Source organism: Pagrus major, chromosome 5 (genome assembly GCF_040436345.1).
Source record: "Pagrus major chromosome 5, Pma_NU_1.0".
NCBI lineage: Eukaryota > Metazoa > Chordata > Actinopteri > Spariformes > Sparidae > Pagrus > Pagrus major.
Genome location: NC_133219.1, coordinates 13,814,822 through 13,840,259, shown reverse-complemented (window position 1 = coordinate 13,840,259; position 25,438 = coordinate 13,814,822). Strand labels below are relative to the sequence as shown.

Here is a 25,438-nt window from a genome sequence, read left to right as displayed (position 1 = left end):
ATAACTTATTTCTTGATCCACTTTGCATGTTCAATTATTCCCTGTACATGCAGTTCCATCATTGGAAACATAAAACTGTGCAAAATGGAGAACTTCAAAGAAATATGTGCTAATTAGAAAAGTATCTCACCAATTTCTATAACCAATTATTATCCTTTATGTGGCATCTGCCAGTCTCATTATATCATCTAATTAAGGCTCATTTTAGGCCGCTGCATTGTGATAATTGTTAGGAAAGGTACGTTAAGCAGACTGCTTTTAATCTCTTTAATTCAAAGGGGAAAATGTAAATGCATTGCAGGCACTGTTGCTTAGGAATGGCTTTTGGTCTGTTTGCTTTTGGTTGGATTATACAACTGGACATTAACAAAACATTTCAAGGAAAATGACAGATTCTCACAACTATATCACCAAGCTGTAGAGGTTGTATCTGAAACAAACAAGAAACATAAATAATACAAGCCTGTGGTTTAATTAACTTCCCCCTCCAGATAAGCAATTAAGAGATTTCTAAAATGCTTTTAATCAAACACAAATGCACGTAATTCTCAAACATGTTCTAGTACAATATAACATGACATTGTAATCTGTATGCAACAGATTTGACTCATATGCTTCCCATTTTGCACTCCATGATGATACTTTAAAGTTTTGCATTTTACTCATGACACCCAGCTCTAGACAAATCTTTACCCTCTTTAACAAATACAATGTGTTTTGTAATCATAATGCAGTGTGCTGCAGATCAGACTCTTTAGTGTACTGCTGACAGGAAACTAATTTAAAATTAACATGACAAGAATTGTTTAATACTGTATGAGCTTGTTTAGCTGGTCTTGTTCTGCTGTGGAATTGACGGCAGCAACAATGTGGAGCGAAGTGGTGTGGCAAGAAAAAAATGATGGCAGGCAATGGAAAAAGCAATACAAGTCCAGCTGTTTTGTGGCAGTCCTTTTATTAATGACGTCGATGACAGCAGCTCTGTAGCGGAAAATGAACAGACATTTATCTAAAGGAAAAGCAGACAATCTGCTGCTGTTTTTCTACAAATACAGGATGCGTCTTTTAAAGAGCAAAAAATAAAGCTTTGTTTTACATTACAGGAAAGCTCATATGAAGCTAATCTATTTAAGTAATCAGAGGGGTAAAAACATTTTATTTGTGCACAACTGCATAAACATTTGTTCCATAAACGCACTAATTATCATTCTGTATGAATAAGCTCTGGTTCCAATTATGTCTCAGTCGAGCTAGTCTTTTCTTTCTGATGCTATACTCAGTCAAGAGATATTTTCATACTAATATATAATATGAAATTCAGAGTAAAAAGGAAAAAGTAAGTTCACAACTGCATGAAAAGTATTTAAATTCAAACATTGTGTTTGATCAATCTTAAAAATAATGTGAAACCATAGATTTGGTTAGAAATCCGTTTTATTTTGGTTTAATAGGGCACTTAGCCTGACAAAGAAAAGCATAGAACAAATTATTCTTTATACAGATGTGTTTCATTTATTTACTCAGGTTATTCTCAGGTTGTTTGGGTTTTTTTGCATACAGGAATGCTTCCCCAACTAAACAATTTCCTTCTAGTTTGCTTAATTTTATTCTATATCTTGCTTTTGATTTGATTTTTACTGTGAGGCACTTTGTGAAGTCTGATCTGGAAAAACAGTATACATAAACAACTGTAGATGCTCAGAAAGACAACGCAGGCATCAATATAAAAATGAACCGTCAGCAGGAGGAAACCTGCTGTTTTGAAGGTGCAAAAAACGAAAAGGGAGTGTGAAATGAGCCCCACAACTTGTAACAGTCATATTTCACAGAACATTCAACTCCTCTAACAGGCTGGCCACACTGGAAGCATAAGCAGCACCTGTATGGGATGTTATGTCTTGCTTTTCATTTTGTGTTAACAAGTTAGAATGGCCAGGCTGTCAAGCGATTCTCGGCAAAAATTGACCTGAAAACAACTTGTAGACCTGCAGATTTCTGCATCTGTAGAATATGTCACAGCCATGAACAGATTACACACAACAAGTGAAGGGCAGATTCTTCCTCTGCACTCTTTTCTCTTTTTGTCTCTCTTTCCCACTCTCTTTATGGGGGCAAAAGAAAATCACGTCATCATATTTATTGATAATTAGCAAAGGCAAACTCCATGTAAACAGATAGGGCAGGCAGGAGCTGTGCTGCTGCAGCAACACTGCCTGTGTGGACACACATGCGCAAGTGAGCCCCAGCAGCTCAGCAACGCAGCTGCCACGCACTACACAAGCATCCAGTGTGGCCAGCCTTTAACTGTGATTTCTGAAGTTAATAAACCACTGTCATCCACAATGTGAGCTCATACCATAAATATGAACACCTATTCTAAACACACATTCACAAATGTACATGTGAACCCACACACACACACACACACAAAATCTAATATTTCAGTACTAAAGATCTAAACACAGGGTGTATTCATTTTCATAGTAACTCTGGTTTCACTTTTCCGTCACCGGTCTGATGATTCAGTGCTGCCCTTCGCTCTTGATCCTACAGGCCACAGCTGTGATAAGTGCTGCTCCCTTCCCGCTTCCATCCTCTGACTTTTGGAAAGTCACCTGACACTGCGGGGCCAAATCCTGCAACGTCTCTTGCATGATACTGGAGAAACTTGAGGAAGAAGGAAGGAGGGAAGAGAATAAAAAGGTTCAGTGTTGAGAATCTCATTCTGATGCACACTTAGTTATTTTCGATATGTAGAAATAGACAGACTTGTTCAATACTGAAAAAATAGGTCAAATATTGGTGTTAGGACATAATTGCTCCTTACTGAGGATGCGTCTTGTAAAGGGTGCCATCCACTCCCACGGTGATGGAAAACTGATTGAGGTTGCGATTCTGTCGCATCCTGTCAACCACAGCGGCTAAACCAGCACCGCAGAGCTGAGCTGCACGGCGAGCGACCACACTACAGACCTCCTTCACCAGTACACTGTCGTCACATGTGGAGCTGGTGAGGCCCAGGTGCCTCAGGATTGACCGGATCTGTCGCATGGCCAGACGGTCACTTTGGGATCAGAGGGATTCAGACGGGTTACACACATGTAAGAGATGTGCTGCTCTCAGCACTAGCCAACATGTGATAGACTGTTAAACCTATAAAATCAGTTTTGAGTTTACTGGCGGTTGAACACCATTATGCTGTTATGTAGACAAAAACATTGTTAAAATGTATTTCAAAGCTGCTTTTACATTTTTAGCCATTAGTCCAGTGATTTATTCAGTTAATGTGTTAACATGAAGAACTGCTGCATATTAACAGCACTGTTTCTTCCCTGAAGGGACTCCTGACAGACTGCTTCACTTCAGCCTTATTGTACATGTCTTTCACCACTACAGCTCAGAGGAACATGAAGCTATTTTGTGATAAATAAACAAGCAATTCCCGAAGGGGACATCAAAGGTACTGTTAAAATTGATTGTATATAGAGGGAATGCTGTTGGCTACTATTACACTCAATGAGATAACTGAAGGGTAATCAACTTCAAGGTTGTATCAGCATGTACAACTGCTGGCAGCTAATAAAGAGGTTCACCCGTGAGTTAATGGATCAAAAAAAAAATGCAGTCTGGTTTTAACTGTAAGTAGGTTTATTTTTATTGAGTGGTATAACTAAATCAAAATGTCAGACACATTTCGGGTTTAAGTTAGCTTTCGCAAAGAATCTGCTTAATGTAGTAGAGATCAACTACCACCAACACACTCCCAGCAGCTGCTGGTTTCAAGAGGATATTATGGCAACTCGTTTCGTTCACTTAGTTTCAAAGTTTCAAATCACTAGTGCAGGCAGATCCCTCTTGTGTTTGTGTGTCGCACGTCGCTCACAGCTGGATGTAAATACCGGTGTGTATCTATCACGAGTTCTGTTGATCTTGTCCGGCGCAGCTTCCGTAGTGCAAGCGGCTGTGAGGGAGACTCGCGTGCACGTGGGAGCGTGCCTCCAGGCAGATATAGCATAGTGACTGTTTAGGCTGTAAAAATGTACTAAATGACGTTGTTTCGACTAAAATCTGCATGTCGCCACTTCAGGACACTTGGATTGCAGCGGACGAGCAGTATGGAGCAATATTACAAAGTTTTTGTGTAGTTTTATGGACCTTTTCGCCTCGGACACCATTTACACCCGTACCCCCACGGGTCTCCAGCTGCACTTTGAGGAATAAGAAACTACACCGGACTTCTCATCAGCATGAGGGTGAGTCGATAATGACTGAATTTCGTTCTAGAGTGAACTATTCCTTTAAGGTAAAAAAAAGATACAAAACACTGATTTAGGGGCACAGTTTCAAAAGATGATTGACATTTCTCATGGATATTACAGTATTTACATGAATAAAAGCTTACAGTTTTTTACAGTTTGAGGAATCAAGAGACGTCCTTTTTAAAGGCAGTTCTCGCTCATTCAAAGCGGATAAAGGAAAATCACGTCATCATATTTATTGATAATTAACAAAGGCAAACTCCATGTAGACAGATAGGGCAGGCAGCAGCAACACAGCTGCCACGTAGCCTATGTGAACACAAACACGTGAGTGAGCTGCAGCAGCTCAGCAATGCAGCTGCCACGCAGTACACAGTCATCCAGCCTGTTAGACTAGAACAGTGTCTAACACTAACCTTTCAATCTGTGACAGGAACTTTGTCGCAAAGATGCCCCAGGTCTTCAGTCGCTCGGACAGTTTGCCTCTGAACAGCAGGCCCTTAGATGTAAAATCAATCAGAACATTCCTCACGATCTCCCCCAGGTACATGCCACTGATCATCTTCTCATACCTCAGAGAAAAAGACACACAAACAGAAAACTTAAACATGCATAAATAAATAAATGACATTGCAACAACCAGATGCTGCACAATGTTTTTTTCACAGAAATGACGTGAAGGACACTGGATGCTCTCTGTCTTTAGACCCTCTCTCTGAGGCAGTCGGTCCTCTGTGCCCTCTTGTCCATCAGTTTAGACTGTATTTGTGAGTACATGGTACATTTGATTTGGCATTTGGCACTTCTGGTTGTTTTTTATTGACACTAAAATAGTGGAAATAATACATCATAAATCGTCATCCAGTACCTCTGTTTCCCAGGGTTATTAGAGGAATCATCGACAATGTGGTCAAACTGGGTGCAGAAGTCATCGAGTTCACCATTGTCACCAAATGCTCCCCACTCCATGTTGATACACATACGACCGTTATTACCCTCCACCAGTTCGATGTTCTTCATTTCCTCCATGTAGCAGGCATTGGTCCCTGTGCCTGAATTAAACATAGGTGGAAAGTGCATTCAAGGAAGGAGATCATCAAGTTTTTCATTCAGATTCCATATTCACTCATTCAATGTTTGCTCACAGTATACTCATTTAAATGTTAAAAATAGAAAAAAGAGACTGGTTTCCAGAGAGGAAGGTGGGGGGTAGACAGACTTACCTACGATGAGTCCCAACTCACATTTGGGGTCCTCATAGCCGCAGGTCATCATGGTTCCCACTGTGTCATTAACCACTGCTACAAAATTCAAGTCAAATTCCTGGAAGCAGTGAAAAACAATTAATTTCCAGCTGACTGAGTTTTTACATCTTACATTAGTTTTGTTGCGTCCGTCACAGCAGGACAACTTACACCATTATTATTCTTATTACTACATTGGCTTTGGTGCCCTCAGGATACCTATGCTAAACTTTAATATGAGACGAGGTCTAATCAACCAAAGTAAGGAAAAAATCTTATATGGGTACGGCAGAACAATTATGACTAAGTGCAATAACCAAATTGCAAGAATTGCAATCATTCTATAAAAAGGTCAAATGTGTCACAAAACAGTGTTTTAATGAAATTGTGTAGTGCTGCAGAAATGCTCTGGCCTACAAAGCTTGTTCTCCAGATGTAATAAAACATGTTTGTTTGGCAGAGACTGGGAGAAATGCCACATCATCATGATTTTACTAGTTTTTCCATGACAATGAAAATTGTGATGTAAAATGTAATCATCCCTAATAATCATGAATTATAACACAATCGCAATATCTGTCAAAATAATCGCAATATCACTTTTTCATCATTTCGTGCAGCCCTATATATTGGTGAAGCTTTATTAAAGTATTAGGTTAATCTCCTTCATATGTGGGATTCTCAGTGCAATATAACCCTTAAGACTGGTTGCTTTTAGTGGCAAAGGTTCATCCTTTAACTCAAATTAAGGACTGATTAACTTTAGCCCTGACTGATTCTTAAAACCAACTGAGGTTTCTAGATTAAAATCCAAAGCAAGAGTTTCAGGTGTACCCATTAAAAAAAACAGTTCTTGTAAGGGACAGTGTAAAGACATAAAGGTTATACTTGGCTGTCTGCAGCAGTTTGCAACCATTATGAAGAAAATATATTAAAGTGAGAAAGAAGGAGGGGGAATATGTTGCAGACAAACCACTTCAGGTATTATACAGATTAAACCTAAACTTGTAACTTCATTAAAAGTTCCTACATCACATGCAATAGAAAGCAGACCTGCTGAGCTCTATACAAGACAACAAAGACTATATGACCATATGTGTTGTTTGTAAGCCACTTTGGCCCCTTACGGGCAGGGATGTAGTTTAAGTACAGGAGTGCACCTAAGACTTGCTCACACGTACGTACACACGCATGCGATAGGTGCATGCACGTAGAGTAGACAGTTACATTATTTCTAATAATTAACAATCTTGATTAAAAAAACATATCTATATATTCCCAAGGTAAGACATCATTTTGAGGTATAAAGTGTAATTTACGAGGTAAAAAGTCATGAATATGTGATAAAAAGGTTGTAATTATGACATTTATATCTCAATTTCGACATTATCTAATAATTTCTATCTCAGAATTTCAATTTTTTTTATATCTCATAAATCTTGAAACTCAAATTGCTATTTCATAATTTTGACTTTCTATCTCATAATAATGACTTTTAGAATCTCACAATTTCTACCTTTTATCTCATAATTATGACTTACTATGGAAATAAAGCTTAGTTTTCATCGTATCCTTTTCTTTAACTGGCAGAAATGGGCTTTCATATTCATCACCGTGAACCTTGTGCAAAGCCTGGCACAGGACACTTTTGGATTAGGTGATAACAGACAGCATGACTGCAACAAGGTAGGCAGATTGTTTTTTCAAAGCTGCTGCTGTGCACTGTAACTTCTGTCATAATGGTTGTCCCACTGTGAATATATATATATGGCTTTATTCGATAGGACAGCTTGAGAGATGACAGGAAATGGGATGAGAGAGAGGAGGGATGACATGCAGCAGGGGGCCGCATGTCAGACCTGAACCCTGGGCCACTGCAGCAAGGACACAGCCTCTGTACATGGGATGCACGCGTAACAACTGAGCTACTGTGGTGCCCCCCACTGTGAATATTTTTGCCAGGAAAAACAAAGCAGAAACTCCTTATTGACTTTGTGCGCAAATCCTGGACATGTCACGTTTTACATTGAAATAGGTTAATAGTTGGTTGGCTCAGGTCCTAAACGCTGTTGCTGCTCCTGTTCCTGTGCTGTAACTCTAAGTTACTTGTTTTGAGGGTGTAGGTCGGGTGAAATGCAGCCCCCCGCAGACAGAGTGGATAACATACGATAACAACTATACTGGGCATGCCCAGCTTGTTACATACACGTCACATAATGTAACAAATTCCACATGCAGAGCTGTACAGCTTTGCTGATGAGAAGCTGCAAACCTTTGTTCAAAACATGCCATAAAACTAAGCAGTTTTAGGAATTCATCATTTTAAAATTCTAAAATTCAACCGAATTATGCAAACTGGGAACATTTTATTTTCCTCACTTATTTCCTCATTCCGGTGCGCTCCGACAGCACCACACCTATGCTTGCGAGTCAACATTCACAGGCCATATTCTCAATAAAAATTCTGACGTCTTTGTGATGTGTGTACTGACCTGTCTGCGGCGGACAGCATCTTTGAGCAACATAATAACATCCTGTCCTTCACAACCGCTGGCTTTAAAACCCTTTGTCCACTTCAGAAGAATGCCCTGCACAAATGACAGGTCAGTGTGAGTGTTACAATGAAAGAGAATAAAAGCATTTCACTGTAATGAAGATATGTGAAGGTCACTGCAAAGGCTCCAAGCCATTTCAGTACCCGAAACACACCCACACACACAGTCAAACAGTACCTGATCCAGTCTGCTTTGATGACAGGGGAAGGAGAATGTAAATCCCAGAGGTAAGGAAGCTCCTTTCATGCCCATGTACTCCAGAAAGGCGGCAATGCAGTCCACAATGTGGTCGAAAAGCTGACACAAAATGCAAGACAATGCACAGAAACATAGGGAGTTCACAAACGATGTACCATCTCTATCAGGTATGTTGCTCTCCGTTTCGCAAAAATACACAGTATTCTGAGGTTTTACATGTTGCATGTAGAGCGAAAAGCAAGTTTCTGTACAGTTAGTAACTACTGATTGTGTTTGTCTCTCTCTCTTATGTTGCTCTGGTGTGTGTTGTGTGGAGCAAAGTATAAGTTAAATATTTTGGATAGTACATAACATTCACTAGAACAAGATAACTACTATACATACTAAGAATCATTTTTCTAATATACTGAAGTTACATATCTTTATATGGGATATGCATGAGAAAATGCACATAACATAATCAAACTGGTGTTCATTGTAATGAACTGTGTTCCAATGTTGTTCATTACTTAATATTAAAAATGTACTAAATACAACGACAAATGGTTCAGATGCTTGTCATGTGATGACCAGAATCACCCCATTGAGCAATGGGCCATTTTCTGTATCCTTAACTTGGGATAGATGAATAAGAGGAACAAAGGCGGTTTCAGAGGTAAGCTCCTTGCTCCTATTCCCTCCCCCCTCCCCATATACGCATATGAACTAAAACATTTGATAACGCTGCTTTCAGCCATTACGCTCCTAGCCGTTGGAACAGCCTGCCAGAGGATCTGAGAGGAGCTGGAAATATTGATACTAAAAACATCTCTATTCAGTCTGGCTTTTATGTATTGTCTAATAATTCCAATTTTATGGTTTTAATTGTTTACACTTATTTTATATGTTTTTTAACAAAACTCTTTATTCTTTTTTATCTATATTTTACATAGATTTTTATTTATAATTCACTGTTATCATTACTATATTACAGATTAACATTTTTGGTCATCAATTTTTACCTGCAGTATTTTATTTTACCTTTATCTTTTATTCATTTAACCAATAATTTTGTAACCCGTTTAAGTTTTCTTAATATACAACATATTTTTTTCAATCACTTGTAAAGCACTTTGAATTGCATTTTGATTTGTTTGAAAGGTGCTCTTTAAATGAAGGAGCAATTTGGGGTTCAGCATTCAGCTCAAGAATACCTCAACATGTAGCCACGGATTCGAACCAGTGACCTTTCCCGTGAAGTTTGATTGATATGACATGCATCTAAAGCTGAAAATCCTTGTAGTAGTGCGGAAGTGCTTAGCTGCACTCACTGGTTTACTCAAAACTCATTGCTCATGCATTGAGAGATGGGGCTTTTTTTAAGGACACAGAAAATACTCCACAGTAAACACAGAAGTAGCCTTGAAAATAGAGACATTTCCAATTAGACACTAGTTTGCTTATAAAAGAGAAGCCTGAGCAGGCGAAATAACCAAAATCTCCTCCTATGAAAGACTATGCTCTAAGCGGATAGATGTTAGATGTATCGGTATCCTGAGGTCCTGAAGAGTTGCAAAGTTTCCAATAATGCTTTTATTTTTTAATAAAGTTTAAGTAAACTAAAATAGAATTGAATATTGTTCTTACTTTTTAATTAAGGCATGTTATCATTCGTAAAGACATAGATGAGTTAAAACTTTTAACCCCCCAGTGATGTTTTACCTCTTCCCCTGTGCCCTGCATGGTCTCCTGCGGGATACTGTAGATCTTCTGGTGCATTTTCACTTTGTGTCTCTGTCCACTTTGCACTTGCACCAGCAACACCCGAAAGCTGGAGCCCCCAAGATCCAAAGCCAAGAAGTCACCATGCTCTGATGAGGACGGTAAAGACAAGGATCCTCAACACATACATAAAAGCATTATAGAAAAGAGAAAACTTGACTCAACACCAAGTCCTGTGGAAAGTTGATTTTTTCTTTTAATGCAACCTGTTCCATCCGGTGTGGATCTGACGTAGGCGGGAAGCATCTTGACGCTCGCCTGCTCATGGGTTTGCTTTGACAAGCCTCGGACCATCTCCTCACTCATTCGCCTCTTCACCTCCAGCAGCTGTTCACGGCTCAGGCGCATGGTGTCGAGGATGCGCTGACGCTCAGCATTTTGAGCGGCAAGACGGTAGGCTACTGCTGTTACCATGGCTGCACCCTTCCCACTGCCACACTGTGACTGCAAAAACCGCACATCACAGTCCGGCACAAGTCGCCGCACCATCTTATGAAGCCTCCTGGAAAACCTTGGAAAAGGGAGACACATTTATTGAATCTATTTCTGTTGACCATTTTCTCAAACAGACAAGCTCATTAAAATTTCAATGTGCAAAACTGCTGTTTCATGTCATGTAAACTTCCTACACTGTGTGACAATCTTCTGTCTGGCTGTCCTCTCTTTCCAACATTTACTTGCAATAAGAATACAACATGCTATAATAAAAATAAAATATACTAGTATACTAAATTATTTTGGTGAAAAATTAGACATAATAAGGGTGTGGATGTTTTGTAACATGTCAAAAGGATTTTTTGACGATCCATTTTTACTATAATCTTTCTGGCTTCATCTAGTGAAACAGCCGTTTGCCTGATTGTCTTCACTTCATACCGAAGCCGAAGAGAAAGAAAGTGTGGAGATCACATTCATGGGTTTCCTTTGTGTGTTCTGCTTTCTTTCCTCAATCCAAAGACATGCAGGAACACTCAGCTATACAGAATAAATAGTGAATGTGTAAACATACAGCATTGTGAATTCGCACAATTACTGCTATTTACTTGTCTTCTATTCAGGGCTACTCAGCTGGTATACTTTCAATCCTGTCTCTTCACTATAATGTCTTAAATTAAGCTCTATTGATCAACTGTATGTGTGCATTTGTGAGATGCACCAAGACCGACGTGATGATGTTCAGGAACACTTACTCTGGATGATTCTTGTAAACAGAGCCGTCCACGCCAATAGTGGTACGAAGCTTCTCAGCTGCCTTGTTATCCCGAATCTGCCGCAGCACTGCCACCAGAGTGGCAGCGCACAAGTGTGCAGCCCGTGTCGATACTATCTGACACACTCTCTGAGTGGCTATGCAGTCCTCAACAGATGGATCCAGACTCAGGCCCCGGAGCACCTTTTCAGCACTCGCCAGACCTTCCTCATCGCTACAGAAAAAGCGCAATACAAATCACATTTAGCATAACTCTGGTGAGTGAATGGGTAAATGAGAAGCACACTGTAAAGCCCTGTGGATAAAACGGCTATTGTAAATGCAGCTATTTACCATTTGACATCTGCCTCTGCTACATCACCAAGGATGCAGATGTGTTTGGGGAATTTAGGGGATTTGTGGAGAAGCTCTGATCTCCATATACTTCTGCTCATTTAAAATATCTGAGTATTTGTCTTGCATTAGTCTTGCCACATGGTGCAAGACTAATGCATAAACCACACTACAATTTCCACAACTAATTATTTGAAAAACCCTGTGACACAATACAAATCTGAATTGCTCCAATACACTTTTCTCATTTGTCTTGAAAAGCAAACAAGTGTTGTTGTACATGGCAGCATGAAGTGCAATACTTCACTGGCCTACAAACAAGATAATATAACTTCAGATGCAATTTGACTTGTACTTTCAGCCCTTGGCTCTTGCATTATGTTTAATTAGTGAATACTGGTGTGTCTAACACATAGTGTCTGTAGAGTCATCTTATTCATCCAGCTGAAACAATGTCAGGTCAAAGTTAAACTACCCATTGGGAATTTTTATTAGCTTGAAGATGTTTCACTGTTCTGCAGTTCTGGACACTATTTGTCTGCTGCTGACAGTACCACTGAAACATCAATGCATCAGAGTTTCTCAAACACTCATGCACAAACACAGACACTTACTTCTCATTATCGATGCCATAGATGTAGCTGGTTTTAAAGCTTCCAGTGGTGAGGAGCTCTGCTGTCGTCTTGCCCTGGAATAGCAGCTGCTCTCTGGTCATTCTCACCAGGATGAGACGCACCAGCTCCCCCATGTACATGCCACTGATCATCTTCTCAAAACTACACACCAACACAAAAAAAAAAAGGAGGAAGAAAATATAACCACATCCATTTTGACAAAAAAGTCTTCAGGTTAATGGTTTCATTTATTCATATTAATACCTTAAAACAGTCATACCAAAATAATCTATCCGCACATAAAACACAAATGCAGCATACTGAAAGCCTAGCAGATCGTGAACTTTTGACACATAAACTGTGGAAACACTATCTGTGAAGAGGATAAGTACAAGTAAGCCCTTTCACTCCTGAGACCAAGATCTGAGAATACTTTGAAATTGGGTACAAACATCATCCATCAACCATCTGTGAGACTCTGACATTTCAATTCTCCTTACTTCTACAGTATCAAATGATGCGTCAAAACTCACAAGTGCTATTTACCACTGTGGTAGGCCTACAACTATTGGAAAATATCGGAAGTCACCTAATTTGACAGGCGGTAATAAGACAACTCAAGGAAGTTATTTCCCAGCCAAATCTTTGCTGACAATCAGCATTGTCTGATATCCCATCAACATGGCTTGACACTGAAGAGCTGCACAGAGGAGAGAGAGTGGGGGAAGACATGCAGCAAAAGGCCACAGGTCGGACTCGAACTAGGGCCGCTGCCGCCGACTCAGCCTCGGTGCAAGCACTATGAGATTTTTGATAAATAATCATCAGTAATGTGGATATAATGACTAAGAGGATAAAGGCAAGTATTTAAACAAGAAGAGCAACATTCACAATTGTAATTTCACAAAATTACATCACATTACATCACTATACTTCAGAGCAGCTGTGGCGCAGGAGGTAGAGCAGGCCATCCACTAATGAGACGACTCACTCCTGATAACCGTCAGTGTGTGAGAGTGTGACACTCTCTGGGCTAGGCATAGAAATATCACTGAGGAGGCTTTGAATAGAAAGCCCTGTGTTGCTCCTGATGAGGTTAGCACCCTGCATGGCAACCTCTGCCATCAGTGTATGGTGTGTGTATAATTTGGTGCTGTAAAGTGCTATATAAATGACAGTCCATATACTTTATAGCCAGGAAAATACAACCCTCATGACAAATCATGATATAACGATATCCAAAATCTAAGACATTATAGTCTCCTATCAAGATAATAATATAATATTGATTTATTACCCAGCCCATCTTACTACCAAATATATCTTGACCAAAAAGAATCTGTTACTGCTCTGCAGGCTATTCAATTTAAACCAAATATACCGCTTCAATGGACACAAAAACATCTTCCAATAATACTGATATAATGGGGTTTTGATTTCTCAAGAGAACATATTAGCGATAATAGGGGTTATGACCTCTGAGTTGCTGGAAGGCTTTTAATGTGAAACATCAGTGCACATAGTGTGGAGATGCATTGTCAGCAACTTAACAATATAATTGCCAATTAGAACCACAGCTCTCTGTTACAAACAGAAATCAAACACTCACAGCTGCTTGCCAGGATTCAGAGAGCCTGCGTCTATTTCCCGGTCAATGTCAGTGCGAAGGTCCTCCAGGCCACCATCGTCTCCAAAAGCTCCCCATTCTGTATTGACGCACATCCGACCCTCATCAACGTCTAGCAGCTCAATGTTCCTCATCTGCTCCATGTAGCAGGCATTGGTTCCCGTTCCTTAAGGAAAGAGATGTTAGCATAAGAAAAAGAAAAGAAAAAAACTTGATTAAGTTTAGCATATGTGATGAAGACATACTTATGTGTAATACTGATATGGGTATTTGGTCAAAAATATTGTGATACTTGATTTTGTTTTGAAGTTCTAGATTTTATTTAATGCTTTTGAGGAGAATTCAAAATATCGAGATATCGCGTCCCACGGTATAGCCTATGAAATATATTATTATTATTATTATATATTATTTTAAGGCCATATTGCCCAGCCCTACTGACAATTTTTTAAATGGACAAAGCCACTTTATTGAAATCCAGGTTGCATTTCTTGTGCATACCTGAGTGTGATCTCCTGAGAGAGATATCAGGCAGGTTTGTGAGCACCAGTTGGCACACAAAGAGCCCTAATATGAATAAATGTGTACCTTTTGATCCACTTTAAAGATATACATAAAGCTGTTTTGGATAGCAACATTTACAAGTCTGTGCCAATTCAGAACTACAGGTACAAGTGTCCCCCAGGATCAGAGTTGACAGTGACAAGAGCTGCATGCTTTTTTCCATAAATACAGCTTATTGTGTAGTGTTACACTTGATTCCAGCATCAGTATCAAAATGCTGAGCACTGAGGGACCTTCACTGATCAGTAAACTGGACTCACCCACAATGAGGCCAATTTCACAGAGATGATCATCATAGCCGCAGGTCATCATGGTTCCCACTGTGTCATTGATCACAGCCAAAATGTCAATGTCAAAGTCCTGCAATGAGAAATTAATTTCATGCTATACATTAAGATGTTAGACATTTATTATCTCAGGGCTCTCCACATCACACACACATAATATGTCTAAGCCAAGAATCTCACAACCACTAAATCCATCTTTATTGTTTAGGATACAAATTCTAAGGATACACATCTAAATTCTTTGGCAACATTCGAATGTGATCTGGGCGACATATGACATTCTTTTAGAAACGTGCACACGCATGCAGGTCGCAGCATAGGTCGGGCCACATTGAAGGATCGCCTACTCAACTGACGTCCTCTGCCTAAACAGAAGTACACACTCATTCACACAACAACGCGCCTTATATTCATCTGCAAAAACAAGAAAAGGAACCACAAGAAAAACGCTGTCTGATTTTCATTTGGACCAGAGTCAGATTGTTACAAGTTTTCACCCGAGATACAATTGGAGACAGCGGTGTTTCCCAATATATAGGCTCTTCTTAAGCCGCCCATCCCGGTAGATAAAATGCAAATTCCAACTTTATTTTGTCAATCCAGAAACACAGTTGTTACTTCATAAAAGGCACACAGACCACCAGACTTTCAAAGTTGGTCAACGTTGTCAGATTTCGACTGTGTTGACTGATTCACGTCAACTCATGCATCAAGTAACAGGCAAGTTATCGGTATCCGTTGATAGATTAAATAAAAAAAAGATTTCTAGGTGTTTGTGAGATTTTGATGTGTTTGGAAATGTATGAAAATGGTACATAATGTACCATGAAACTATAATTTGTATACTTACCCCTCGTTTTTTGATTGATTTTCTCAGAAGGTTGACCACATCCTTTCCCTCTACTCCGTTGGCCTTGAAGCCTTTGGTCCAAGACAGTAAAACACTCTGCAAATATGAAAAGAAAGACATATGATGTCATAATAATCGATCAAAAACTGTGCAGAGTAGTGACACAGAACTTACCAATGAACAAACTAATGTTTGAGTCAAGTACGGTCTACGGATCTTAAAAAACATTGTGTAGCAAGAACAGCTCAAATGGCACTGCAGCATTAACATGTGTAAAAATAAATACATTTAGCAGACGCTTTTGTCCAAAGCAACTTACAGTAATTCATATATACACTGATGCCGGTGGCTGCCATTCAAGGTGCCGACCAGCACATCCCTGTTTGGGGTTCAGTATCTTGCTCGAGGACACTTCGACATGCAGACCATCAAACGACCATCAATACGAAAATATTTTTTATTACTATGTACACCCAAAAAGAAGGGAATTCTTCTCAGGTAATGGTGTTTTGTAGCTCATTGCTTAATGCAGTCTGATACGCAGAATCTATTTTTCCAAAGGGGGAATTAAGAGTCTTCTCTTCAGTAATAGAATTGCAATTCTTTGAATGGCCCTCACTGTCCTCCATCAGTACAGAAAAGCTTACTTTATCTAGCTAACCACAGAGGACAATTTCCCGCTACTAACAAAGACAGACTGCAAGTATGTGGGAGCACATTGATCGTTAAATCAATGTTATTTATATAGCCCACAATCACATTGCCTCAGTGGGTTTTATAATCTGTACAGTGAAGGACATCCTCTGTCCTTAGGCCCTCGATTCCAGGAAAAACTTGCCATATTGAGAAAAAAATATATATTAACAGGGGAGAAAAAGGTGGAAGAAACCTCAGGAATTGCCACAGAGGATGGATCCTTCTCCCCAGACGGCCAGACATGCAATAGATGTCGCCAGTACAGAACGGAACAACAAAATCACAAAAATGAGCACAGTGGAAGTATTGTTACAGAGAGGTGATGCTTCACAGATAAGAGGGTAAGGAGAGATTGGCTCTATTACCAGTCCCGACAACTCTGCAAGACACAGTCACAGAAGTTTTGTGTAGATCAAAATCAAGACTGAGTATGAAGATGTTTGTGGTTTGACCCATGAGTACTGAGTACTCTTGTCATATGGTAGTAATTACTACCGAGTAGTCATGGTTTGTAATGTCAACATGTTGATGGGCGTGGCAGCTGGAGTGATCCCATCAAAAGATGGTCTCTAGGTATTACAGCAACGCCTCAACAGTATGCTGCAGCGTTTGCCACAGGTACTCAAACAGCCATTGTGATTGGACAAGGCTAAAAGCAAGGCCGCACTGAAGCTCGCACACTCAAAAACATCCCCAGTGTTTTCACAGACATGAGGTTATCGAGATAATGAGGACCAAGTCTCACTTAAATAAAAAGAACCTTAATAAAATAACATAATCACTCACCTCATCTAACTTAGTCTGTTGACAGGGAAAAGAGAAGGTGAAACCCAGAGGAAGCTTTTTATCCTTCATGCCCAACTTTTCCAGGAAATTAGCCAGACAATCGGCTATGTGGTCAAATAACTGCAGGAGAGAGAAAAGGTCAGTTTTGAAAATTGAGCGAAAGAGCTAAACTTGAAAACGAAAGAGCTAAACTCAATCTCACAAATAAAGAGTTATAACGTATTACAACTGAAGTTATATTAGTTACTCTTACCCTTGTTATGGATATAACATCTTATAAAAAAAATATTTATTTGTTCTTAACTTTTACTTCTCATATTTAATGTGCTCTAGATAAACTAATGCTTTTATGTGCAGGTTCCATTGTTGGGCTCCATTGTTCTTCTTACTGCATCATGTCAGTTTGTGTGCTTGTATATTCATACATTCATAGCACAGCACAGCTTTGTCTCTGATGAGATCCACAACTGAGCTATGGTGCACTGACACCACAGGTGACAGGCTACAACAATGCAGTGTTTTGTTCTGTGCAGTATATGTAAGCTGTGTGCGTTGCTCAATGTATCTTACCTCAGTCCCACTGCCTCTCATAAGGTGTTCAGGAATGTCATAAATCTGATTTTCCATCTCCACCTTTTGTTCGCCATCAGCCATAACTTTGACCAGGAGCACTCTGAAATTGGATCCGCCTAGGTCAAGGGCCAGAAATTCACCTTGCTCTTTGAAAAAGAAAATTAAAAACATTATAATCACACATAATCTCACACACACATTTTTTACTTCTATCCTTGTGAGGACCCACGTTGACATTATGCAATCCCTAGCCCCTTACTCTAACATTAACCATCTGTCGAAAAGTCAGGACCGCCCAAAATGTCCTCACTTTCCAAAAATGTCCTTAATAACACTCAAAGATAGCTGTACAAGTACACACAGACACAAACACACAAATGCTAACTAGAGTTCACTCAAAAACATAAATAAATTACAATTACAAAGATGTTCAACAATAAAAGCGGAAAAATCTTTCAATTCGAAAAAACTAGAAGAAGCATGAAAAGGAACTCAGTGACTTAATTATGAAAAACAGTTGATGATGCGTTTTCTGTTAATCAACTAATCGTTCAAGCTCTAACCACAAGTTTGCTCATGCATATACAGTCAGTCAAAAGTTTACATACACTTAAGACAGAAAAGAAGAAAATGTATATCATGGCAGTCTTCAGCTCTCAATTTTCTGTGATAGAATTAATGGAACACATTGTCACAAAAAACATTGATGATATTTGCTTCAAATCTGAATTTATTATGGTTCTTCTGAAAATGTGAAAATGGTCATGGGACATTTAATCAAATATGCGAATTACTGTATGTATATTTTTGAGTCTGCAGTTTTGGTCACATTTTCAGAACACCTGCCATGATATACATGTTCTTTACAAGTGTATATAAACTTTTGACCACGACTGTACATGTGTACTCTTGTTCACATAATGACATTCTATCATATTGTGGTTTTGTGGTGCTGTGTATGAAACTGCAGTTGCACACTTGAATCTCTGTGTTCACTTAACTAGGGCTGTAAACTCCTAGTTGACTGGTCGATTTATTGGTCGATACGTTCTGGCTCGACCAAAATTCTGATTGGTCGATTTTTGGCGTGTTAATTACATGCTGCTATGGCAGTGCGTAAAAACGCAGCGGGTCCTCTCCATCCCAATGCTGTGTGTCCTGCATATGGCATATTGGACTTCATCAGGAGGAAAGTACCAAGTGCTAATGGGGGGTGTTTTCAGAGCACCCCTGTTTCACAGGTAACAGTGTGTCTTCAGAACACCCCCCTTGTTTTCACTATTTTGGATTAGCCCAACCCACTACAGACAAACAGATTGAAGAACGTACTAGAAGGCCTAGGTCCGGTGGTTTGTTAAATATTTATTTATTTTTAAGCGTTTCATTTACAGTCATTCCTATTCTACCATGTCAAAGACATCAGCAGTGTGTCACCATTTTATAAAAATAGAAAATGGAAAAAAAGTTGAATGCAAAGTTTGCAAACAGCAGTTTGTATATCACAGCTCGACTACAAACATGGCATATCACTTAAAAAACGGTAAGCTGACTTGTCTGCGTTAGGTTGCTCTGTCCGTTTTAAGTATATGAACATATCAGAATTGGCATATTTCAATGTCTAATAATCGTTTTATAACTGCAGGCGCACCCGCCAGCAATGGCAGCATCCCCTAGTTCATGTCTCAGCCAAGAAGCTGAGCTCCTGTGTTCAGTCTCACTCTGTGTGAGGACACACGCAGAGTGAAATGATAGTGTCTGTCAATTATTATAACATGACAAAAACAATTGTCTAAATATTCCTCAACAGTTCTTGTGCTGATATCACTAGTTGACATAGTATATTTTCGGAAATCATGGGCTATGATATTGCGCAGATGCACGTGATGCAAAACGCTGTCTACCAAGAGCCCCCCCCCACATTAGTCGATTTTTAGTTGAAATTTCACGGCTTCGGTCGACCAAGGATTTCTTTGGTTGATTACAGCCCTACACTTAACTCATTTTACATACGGCCTTCCTGTATGAAAGGGGATATTACCTGTTCCATCAGGAGTGGAGAGCACAAACGTGGGCAGCATCTTGACGGCAGCTGTCGGGTTTGTGTCTCTGCACAGGCCTTTGTCCATTTCTCGTCTAAATCTTATTGACACATCCATCAAAGTCTCATCTGACAGCTGGAGAGCCTGCAGGTATGTGTCCGCCTAAACCATTTCAAATACAGCAGCGAGTCAATAAACAGTTCATGTATTGTCGTTCAATTCAACAAAATAACAATACGGTTAAACAGCCCTGTAGAGATATAACCTGCATGACAAAATGTATGCAGTGGATAGAGACAGAGTGCACTTAAGTCCCAGAGGCCCCTGAGGGGAAAATAATGTATTGCTCTCCTCTTACTTTGTATTGTGTGATGGTGCATCCTCGTCACTTCTGTCTACTAGCAGACAACAGAGGGTCCACTACCAACATGGTACAGAACCAAGAACTCAGGTTTAAAAGCTGCAGAACCAAAAATATGAGCCTTTATGAAGAGAAGTGGTTCCATGCAATAAGCATCATCAGGAAGAAAGTGAAAAGTGAAAACTGGGGGCTCCTGATCCTGAAACTCGGTATGCCTGACGTTAAGTGTCCATGTGTGTATGAGTAAGATGGCTCATACAATATCAAATGCTTTTGTGATGGTATTGGTTGTGCAGTTATTTGTTGAACTCACCATGTTATTGGTACTTGCCTAGCTTGATTGTAGCTTCATAAAATCTCTGTGGTGTAACTTGCTAAGTAATTTTTTTTTTCCGTGTATTTGCAATTGCTGGAGCTATTTACTACAAAGTTGGCAGTGAGAGACCTTAATTAGAATTTATTGTTACCAAGTACACATACTGTCATTTCGTATTGTTTATATTTAACATACTGTTAGCAATTTCTCTATTACTGTGAAGTTGTCTGACCTGATATGAATTGTTATCAGCATAAATGGTTGGTCGAAGCCAAAAAGCCACAGTTGTGCCTGAATCATCACAGAACCCAAGAGAGTAAGTGCACAACCGCTTCAATGCATTTTGTTGCTGTTTTAGCCCGTTGTTGCATATTGTGGCAACAGCCGTTATCCCTTTCAGTGGGTGTGGTTTTCAGAGTATGATGCGTTGCGCTCTGTCTTTATAGTCCTACCAAATGGATGCAAAATAACCTTATTCATTTGCTCAAAAGCAGTTCTGCTTGTATTGCTGGCTGACACACTCCGTCAGTGTGGATATTATTTATTTAAACTGCTGCTCTTAGTGCTGCTCTGTTGTTCATTAGCTCAAGCAAGTGTCAGGAAATCAGTGCGTCCTCATACAATAGAGATCAGTGGCAAAGGTAAAGGCAAACAGACTTCTACCCCTTTTTCATTCCTGCTCTAACTTTAAGAAATTACAGCCACACAGTTTTCTGATTCCCTCTAATTTCACAAAAAGGTTTTAAAGATGGATTTCAAACAAAGTTTCAACTTCTGTAACTTCCAAAAAGTATCAGCCTTCCTACTAGGTCACCTTGATCCCACGGTCTGACCGTGTATCTAGGAAACAAAGAACTTGTATACTAAAGAACGAAAGGTCCTGGGTCACAAGCACAAACTGTCTGTACTATACTGTACCTAACTACAATCTGAAATTGGATATAGTGAGGGTAGCAGAGCGTAACCAGAAAGCTTGACAAAATTAGGTGAGAAGGCTTTTCTGGATGAGACCATGACAACAAGATTTTCCCACCTGATGATATGACATTCAAAAGAGGCTCCAATTACTGCTGACTGGTTTTGTCTTGCACAGCAAACTCACATGTAATATTTATGTGTTTATTGTAAATGTGTTTAATTATGTCCATATTTTACCTTCACACTATCCACATAGTGTGTGGATGCTGTGTGGTTGCAATTTCCGTGACAGCTAACACTTCCACGGAATGAAATGCCCCATATAAAAAGGTTTTGCTTGCTCACAGTAAGTAAGAAAAATCAACATTCTGTGTCTATATGACCTCCCATGTGCCCTCTCTTAGAGCTGCAACGTGAACGCACTTGTAAAGTACTGCAAATGGACTTACGTATGGCATTTATGTTCTGAGGTCAGTTGTGTGAGGGTCACACAGATATTGAAAGTACTGTAGTACTAAGTATTCAGTATTTAAAAGATGTAGCTTTTATATTGCAGATAGTTGTGGACTGATTTTTTTAAGGACTTTCTTAAAAAATAGAAGGCTGTATTAAATCGTGAAAAAGTATCTGTATGCAGAAATGAGAATAATGAGGACGCCATACAAAAATCCTTGTACATCCATGTACACACTTGTACAGATTTGTCAGAAGGTGAATCATCATTGAGTTAGAATCGTGAGGCCAGCTAAGACACACATCTCTAATGCTCTCTATCACCAATGCTCCAGCGTCCTATCTTTATGCTCCCTAGCATAATGCATACCTAAATTGAAACCTTTTTTTTTCGATTACCTTCACTGATAAGTGGTAACGTTTAAGTGATCTCCATTCATGATCATTCAAGATTTTTTTCCAACCACTTTTCTTCCGGCAAAGCAATAATCCCTCCAATCTCATGCAATTGTAGCATGGTACAGAAGGCAACAGTGGGAGCACACAGCAGGGGACACGTGTAAAATGAGTTCCATTCAACCATAACCCTAACCCAAGTATCACTGGGCATTTGTACTACCATGCACTGCAAATAAGGCCTGCAACTAATTATTATTTTTACTGTCAGTTCATCTGTTGATTATTCTCTCAGTTAATCAATTGGTTATCAAAGTAAATTGAAAAATGTCAATCAGTGTTTCCCAAAGGCCAAGATGACATGCTCTAATGTCTTGTTTTGACCACAAAGATGCTCGATATGTGCAGATATACTTTTTTTTTTTTTTAAAGAACATAATGCAGAAAAAAACTGACCTGGGTAATTTATAATCATTAAATTCCCAGTGAAGTTTCTTCTTTCAGTGCACTTGGACAATAAAGTTTATTGTTGAACTGTAAAATACCCTGTCCATGTTACATATGAATTTTTGTCACAAGCAAATATATATATTATAAGTTTCATATGTATGTTTTAGTGTGTCACTCCATGAATCTCCCATTGACTCCAATAGAGAGCCAAGGTCACACCCCTTCTGTATCCCTCATGGGACCTTATTTCGGAAAAAAATGTGTATGGTAGTGAATGTACAGAGACAAATAATTTTTGGATCCCGTTTGAATTGTGCCAGGAAGTACATCTATGATGTTTGTCAATTTAAAGGTACATTTTCAACTTGATTAAGTCAGTTTGTCATTAAACTACTGAAACACAAGACAGTGAAAATACGAAATAATAAAGACTACACAGCCAACGCGTCGTCGCGTTAGTGACGTCGTCTCATTGAATGGTCACCCAAACCCGTAATTTAAACATTGTAGAGCTGCTCCTGTATATTAGCAGCTCACAAAAATGATGAACTACCCTTTCACATGACTGCAGTTGTCAATATGACCAGATTTATTGTGATTTTCATCTTTTTAGTACCTTTTCTGTGTCGAGTTGGCGGCCATGTTGGTGTTGGTGACATGTGTTGAGCGAGACAATGTAGTTGACTGAGCAGTTTAACACAAAACTAGATGATATTTTACTTAAACTATGAACTGCGACTTTCTTGACTTGGAAAATTATCTTTTAAATTGACAAACATCACGTGTGATTTGTGGCACAATTCAGCCGGGATCGATACATTTATTTTTCTCTCTTCATTCACTGCCATACAAAGCTTTTCTGAAATAAGGTCCCATGGGATTCACCGGAAGGGCTGTGACTTCAGCTGTCACGCCACAAAGCAAGATGACCCTTCCTTCTTTTTTAGATTCCTTGGGAAGGTAAAAATGACATCAGTACTAAGCCATGAGTGTCAGTGTGCCAGCATGTACAATATCAGCAGCCTGAATCAGGTGTAGCTACACTGAATTCTGTCTGATTCATGTTTACATACAGTAGATATTAAGGGTCGACTGATATGGCTTTTTCAGGACCGATACCGATTATTAGAAAGCAAGGAGACTGAAAATCGATATGTGGGACCATTTTCATTTGTAGAAATTTAAATCTTTGTGTCAAAATGATGAAATAAACGTACAATTAGCTCAAGTACTGTTCAAGTGCAATTTTGAGGTACTTTACTAGAGTACTTCCTTTTTCTGCTACTTTACTCTTCCTCTCCACTAAATTTATTTGTAGCAATCTGACAGAAAAATCACAGATACCAATAACCGGAAAAAGAGTTGTCCGATTCTGATACCAGTATCAGAAAGCCACCGATACTGCCAAAAATGCAGGTAGCGGTGGGGACGTGAGTCTATGCACTGAGCCGATACCGCGTGATTTAGAAACTGGACCCTGCTACTTCCCACTTAGCTCCGTTAGCTGCTTAATGTTACACACCAAAAATCAATTCTTCTTCGCTGCCCTAAAAGCCAACACAGGAAGTAGCGCTGAGCTGCCCCTGGCAAGTACTGATTTTAGAGCGATGAAGAAGTTGATTTCACTGTCAAAATAGATAATAAAAGAATGTTTTGTGGCAATCGTTCTCTGCAAGGTTTTACCTGAGCCAGGCCATACAACAATGATAGCAATCGTATCACATCCATAAAGGGTTAGTAGTATATACAAAGACGTTATAATTATATAATGCTCATTGGCACATGAAGCCCAAATGACTCGACTGTGTACGTATTGCTTCCACATTATGGGACCCACAGAGCGTGTGCTCTCGAGACCTCCGCCGACCAAGCCAGCTAACTTCCAGTTCAGCACCCAGTTAACTTGAATGGGGATAAAATAATTCAATCATGCAGCTCTTCTAGACTTTCCCAATTTTATTGGACCTAATAGCTAAAATTATGACTGTCATTTAACGGGGGTTGCAAAGCTAAATAAAAATTTATATCAACCATTTTACAGACAATTCTTACACAACGTTAGCTTATGGGAAAACTGGCTTCAGAGCCTGGCTCCTGGGGGCCTAAGTATTTACAGCTGTTAAAAGACAGCTGTATATACTGATTTTCTTCTTTTTTTCTTTTTTTTTTAAAAACACGCACTGGTATCGGATCGGTACTCGGTATCAGCCAATACCGAAAGCCCAGGTATCGAAATCGGGAAGGAAAAAAATATTTTGAAACATCTCTAATCCAAAAAAGGCTGAATATCAGCCCCAGTAATCTGTCAGGCTGATACTCAGTCTACCCCTAGTAGTTATATAGCTACATAGCTACACATGTAGTAGATACTACATTATTAAATTACACTTGCAATGAACTACTGTACATATTGTACGAAATGAGCCTCAATTCTGTGATTTCACACAGTGCTGTCCCATTCCTTGTGACATTTAAGGCGCTGCACATCCTGTCTGAGCTCACAGGTGATGTTCATTAAGTTCGTGTCTTAAGAAGCACTTACTTGACCCCATTCTTTACTTTCTCACACTCAAATGTCAAATGTTACGACAGACCAGACGTCCCCACAACAAAACCCAGACGAGTATTTTACACCAGTAAGGTTACTTACTTTATGCGTTTGGCCATCATGGAGTTCAGTGTAGTAATTAGCCAGCAGGCTCGAGGCTAACATATTTGGTTTTGTTAAAGTGTGGCGACTTCACGTCCTCTTCGTCCTCCTGCTTCAAAGTTGGTCAGAGTTTAGTTTCTTTCAGTCGGTTTCTTTAATTAAAAAAACATACAAAGGCAATAATATGTTCACGCGCCGTTCGCTCAGTTAATTGTTTAAAAGTTAAGTAATACCCTAGTGTTGGTTTAAAAACGTCGTACTGACAAACTTCCAACTTCCTGGAGTTGGTAGTGCGTCG

The 25,438-nt window shown here is 39.4% G+C and overlaps 1 protein-coding gene across 1 annotated transcript; it reads right to left on the bottom strand.

Annotated features, from left to right (window-relative positions):
* Nucleotides 1-938: 938 nt before the first annotated feature.
* hk2 (hexokinase 2) lies at nt 939-25,438 on the bottom strand. Its single transcript, XM_073465991.1, has 18 exons — nt 25,141-25,438; nt 19,596-19,758; nt 17,555-17,703; nt 16,985-17,104; nt 15,503-15,598; nt 14,626-14,725; nt 13,784-13,967; nt 12,175-12,336; nt 11,208-11,441; nt 10,224-10,528; nt 9,958-10,106; nt 8,236-8,355; nt 7,996-8,091; nt 5,483-5,582; nt 5,128-5,311; nt 4,676-4,831; nt 2,828-3,064; nt 939-2,667 (listed from the first exon to the last, which is right to left on the bottom strand). The coding sequence occupies exons 1-18, from the start codon at nt 25,201-25,203 to the stop codon at nt 2,523-2,525; spliced, it is 2,763 nt and encodes a 920-aa protein (XP_073322092.1). The 5' UTR covers nt 25,204-25,438; the 3' UTR covers nt 939-2,522.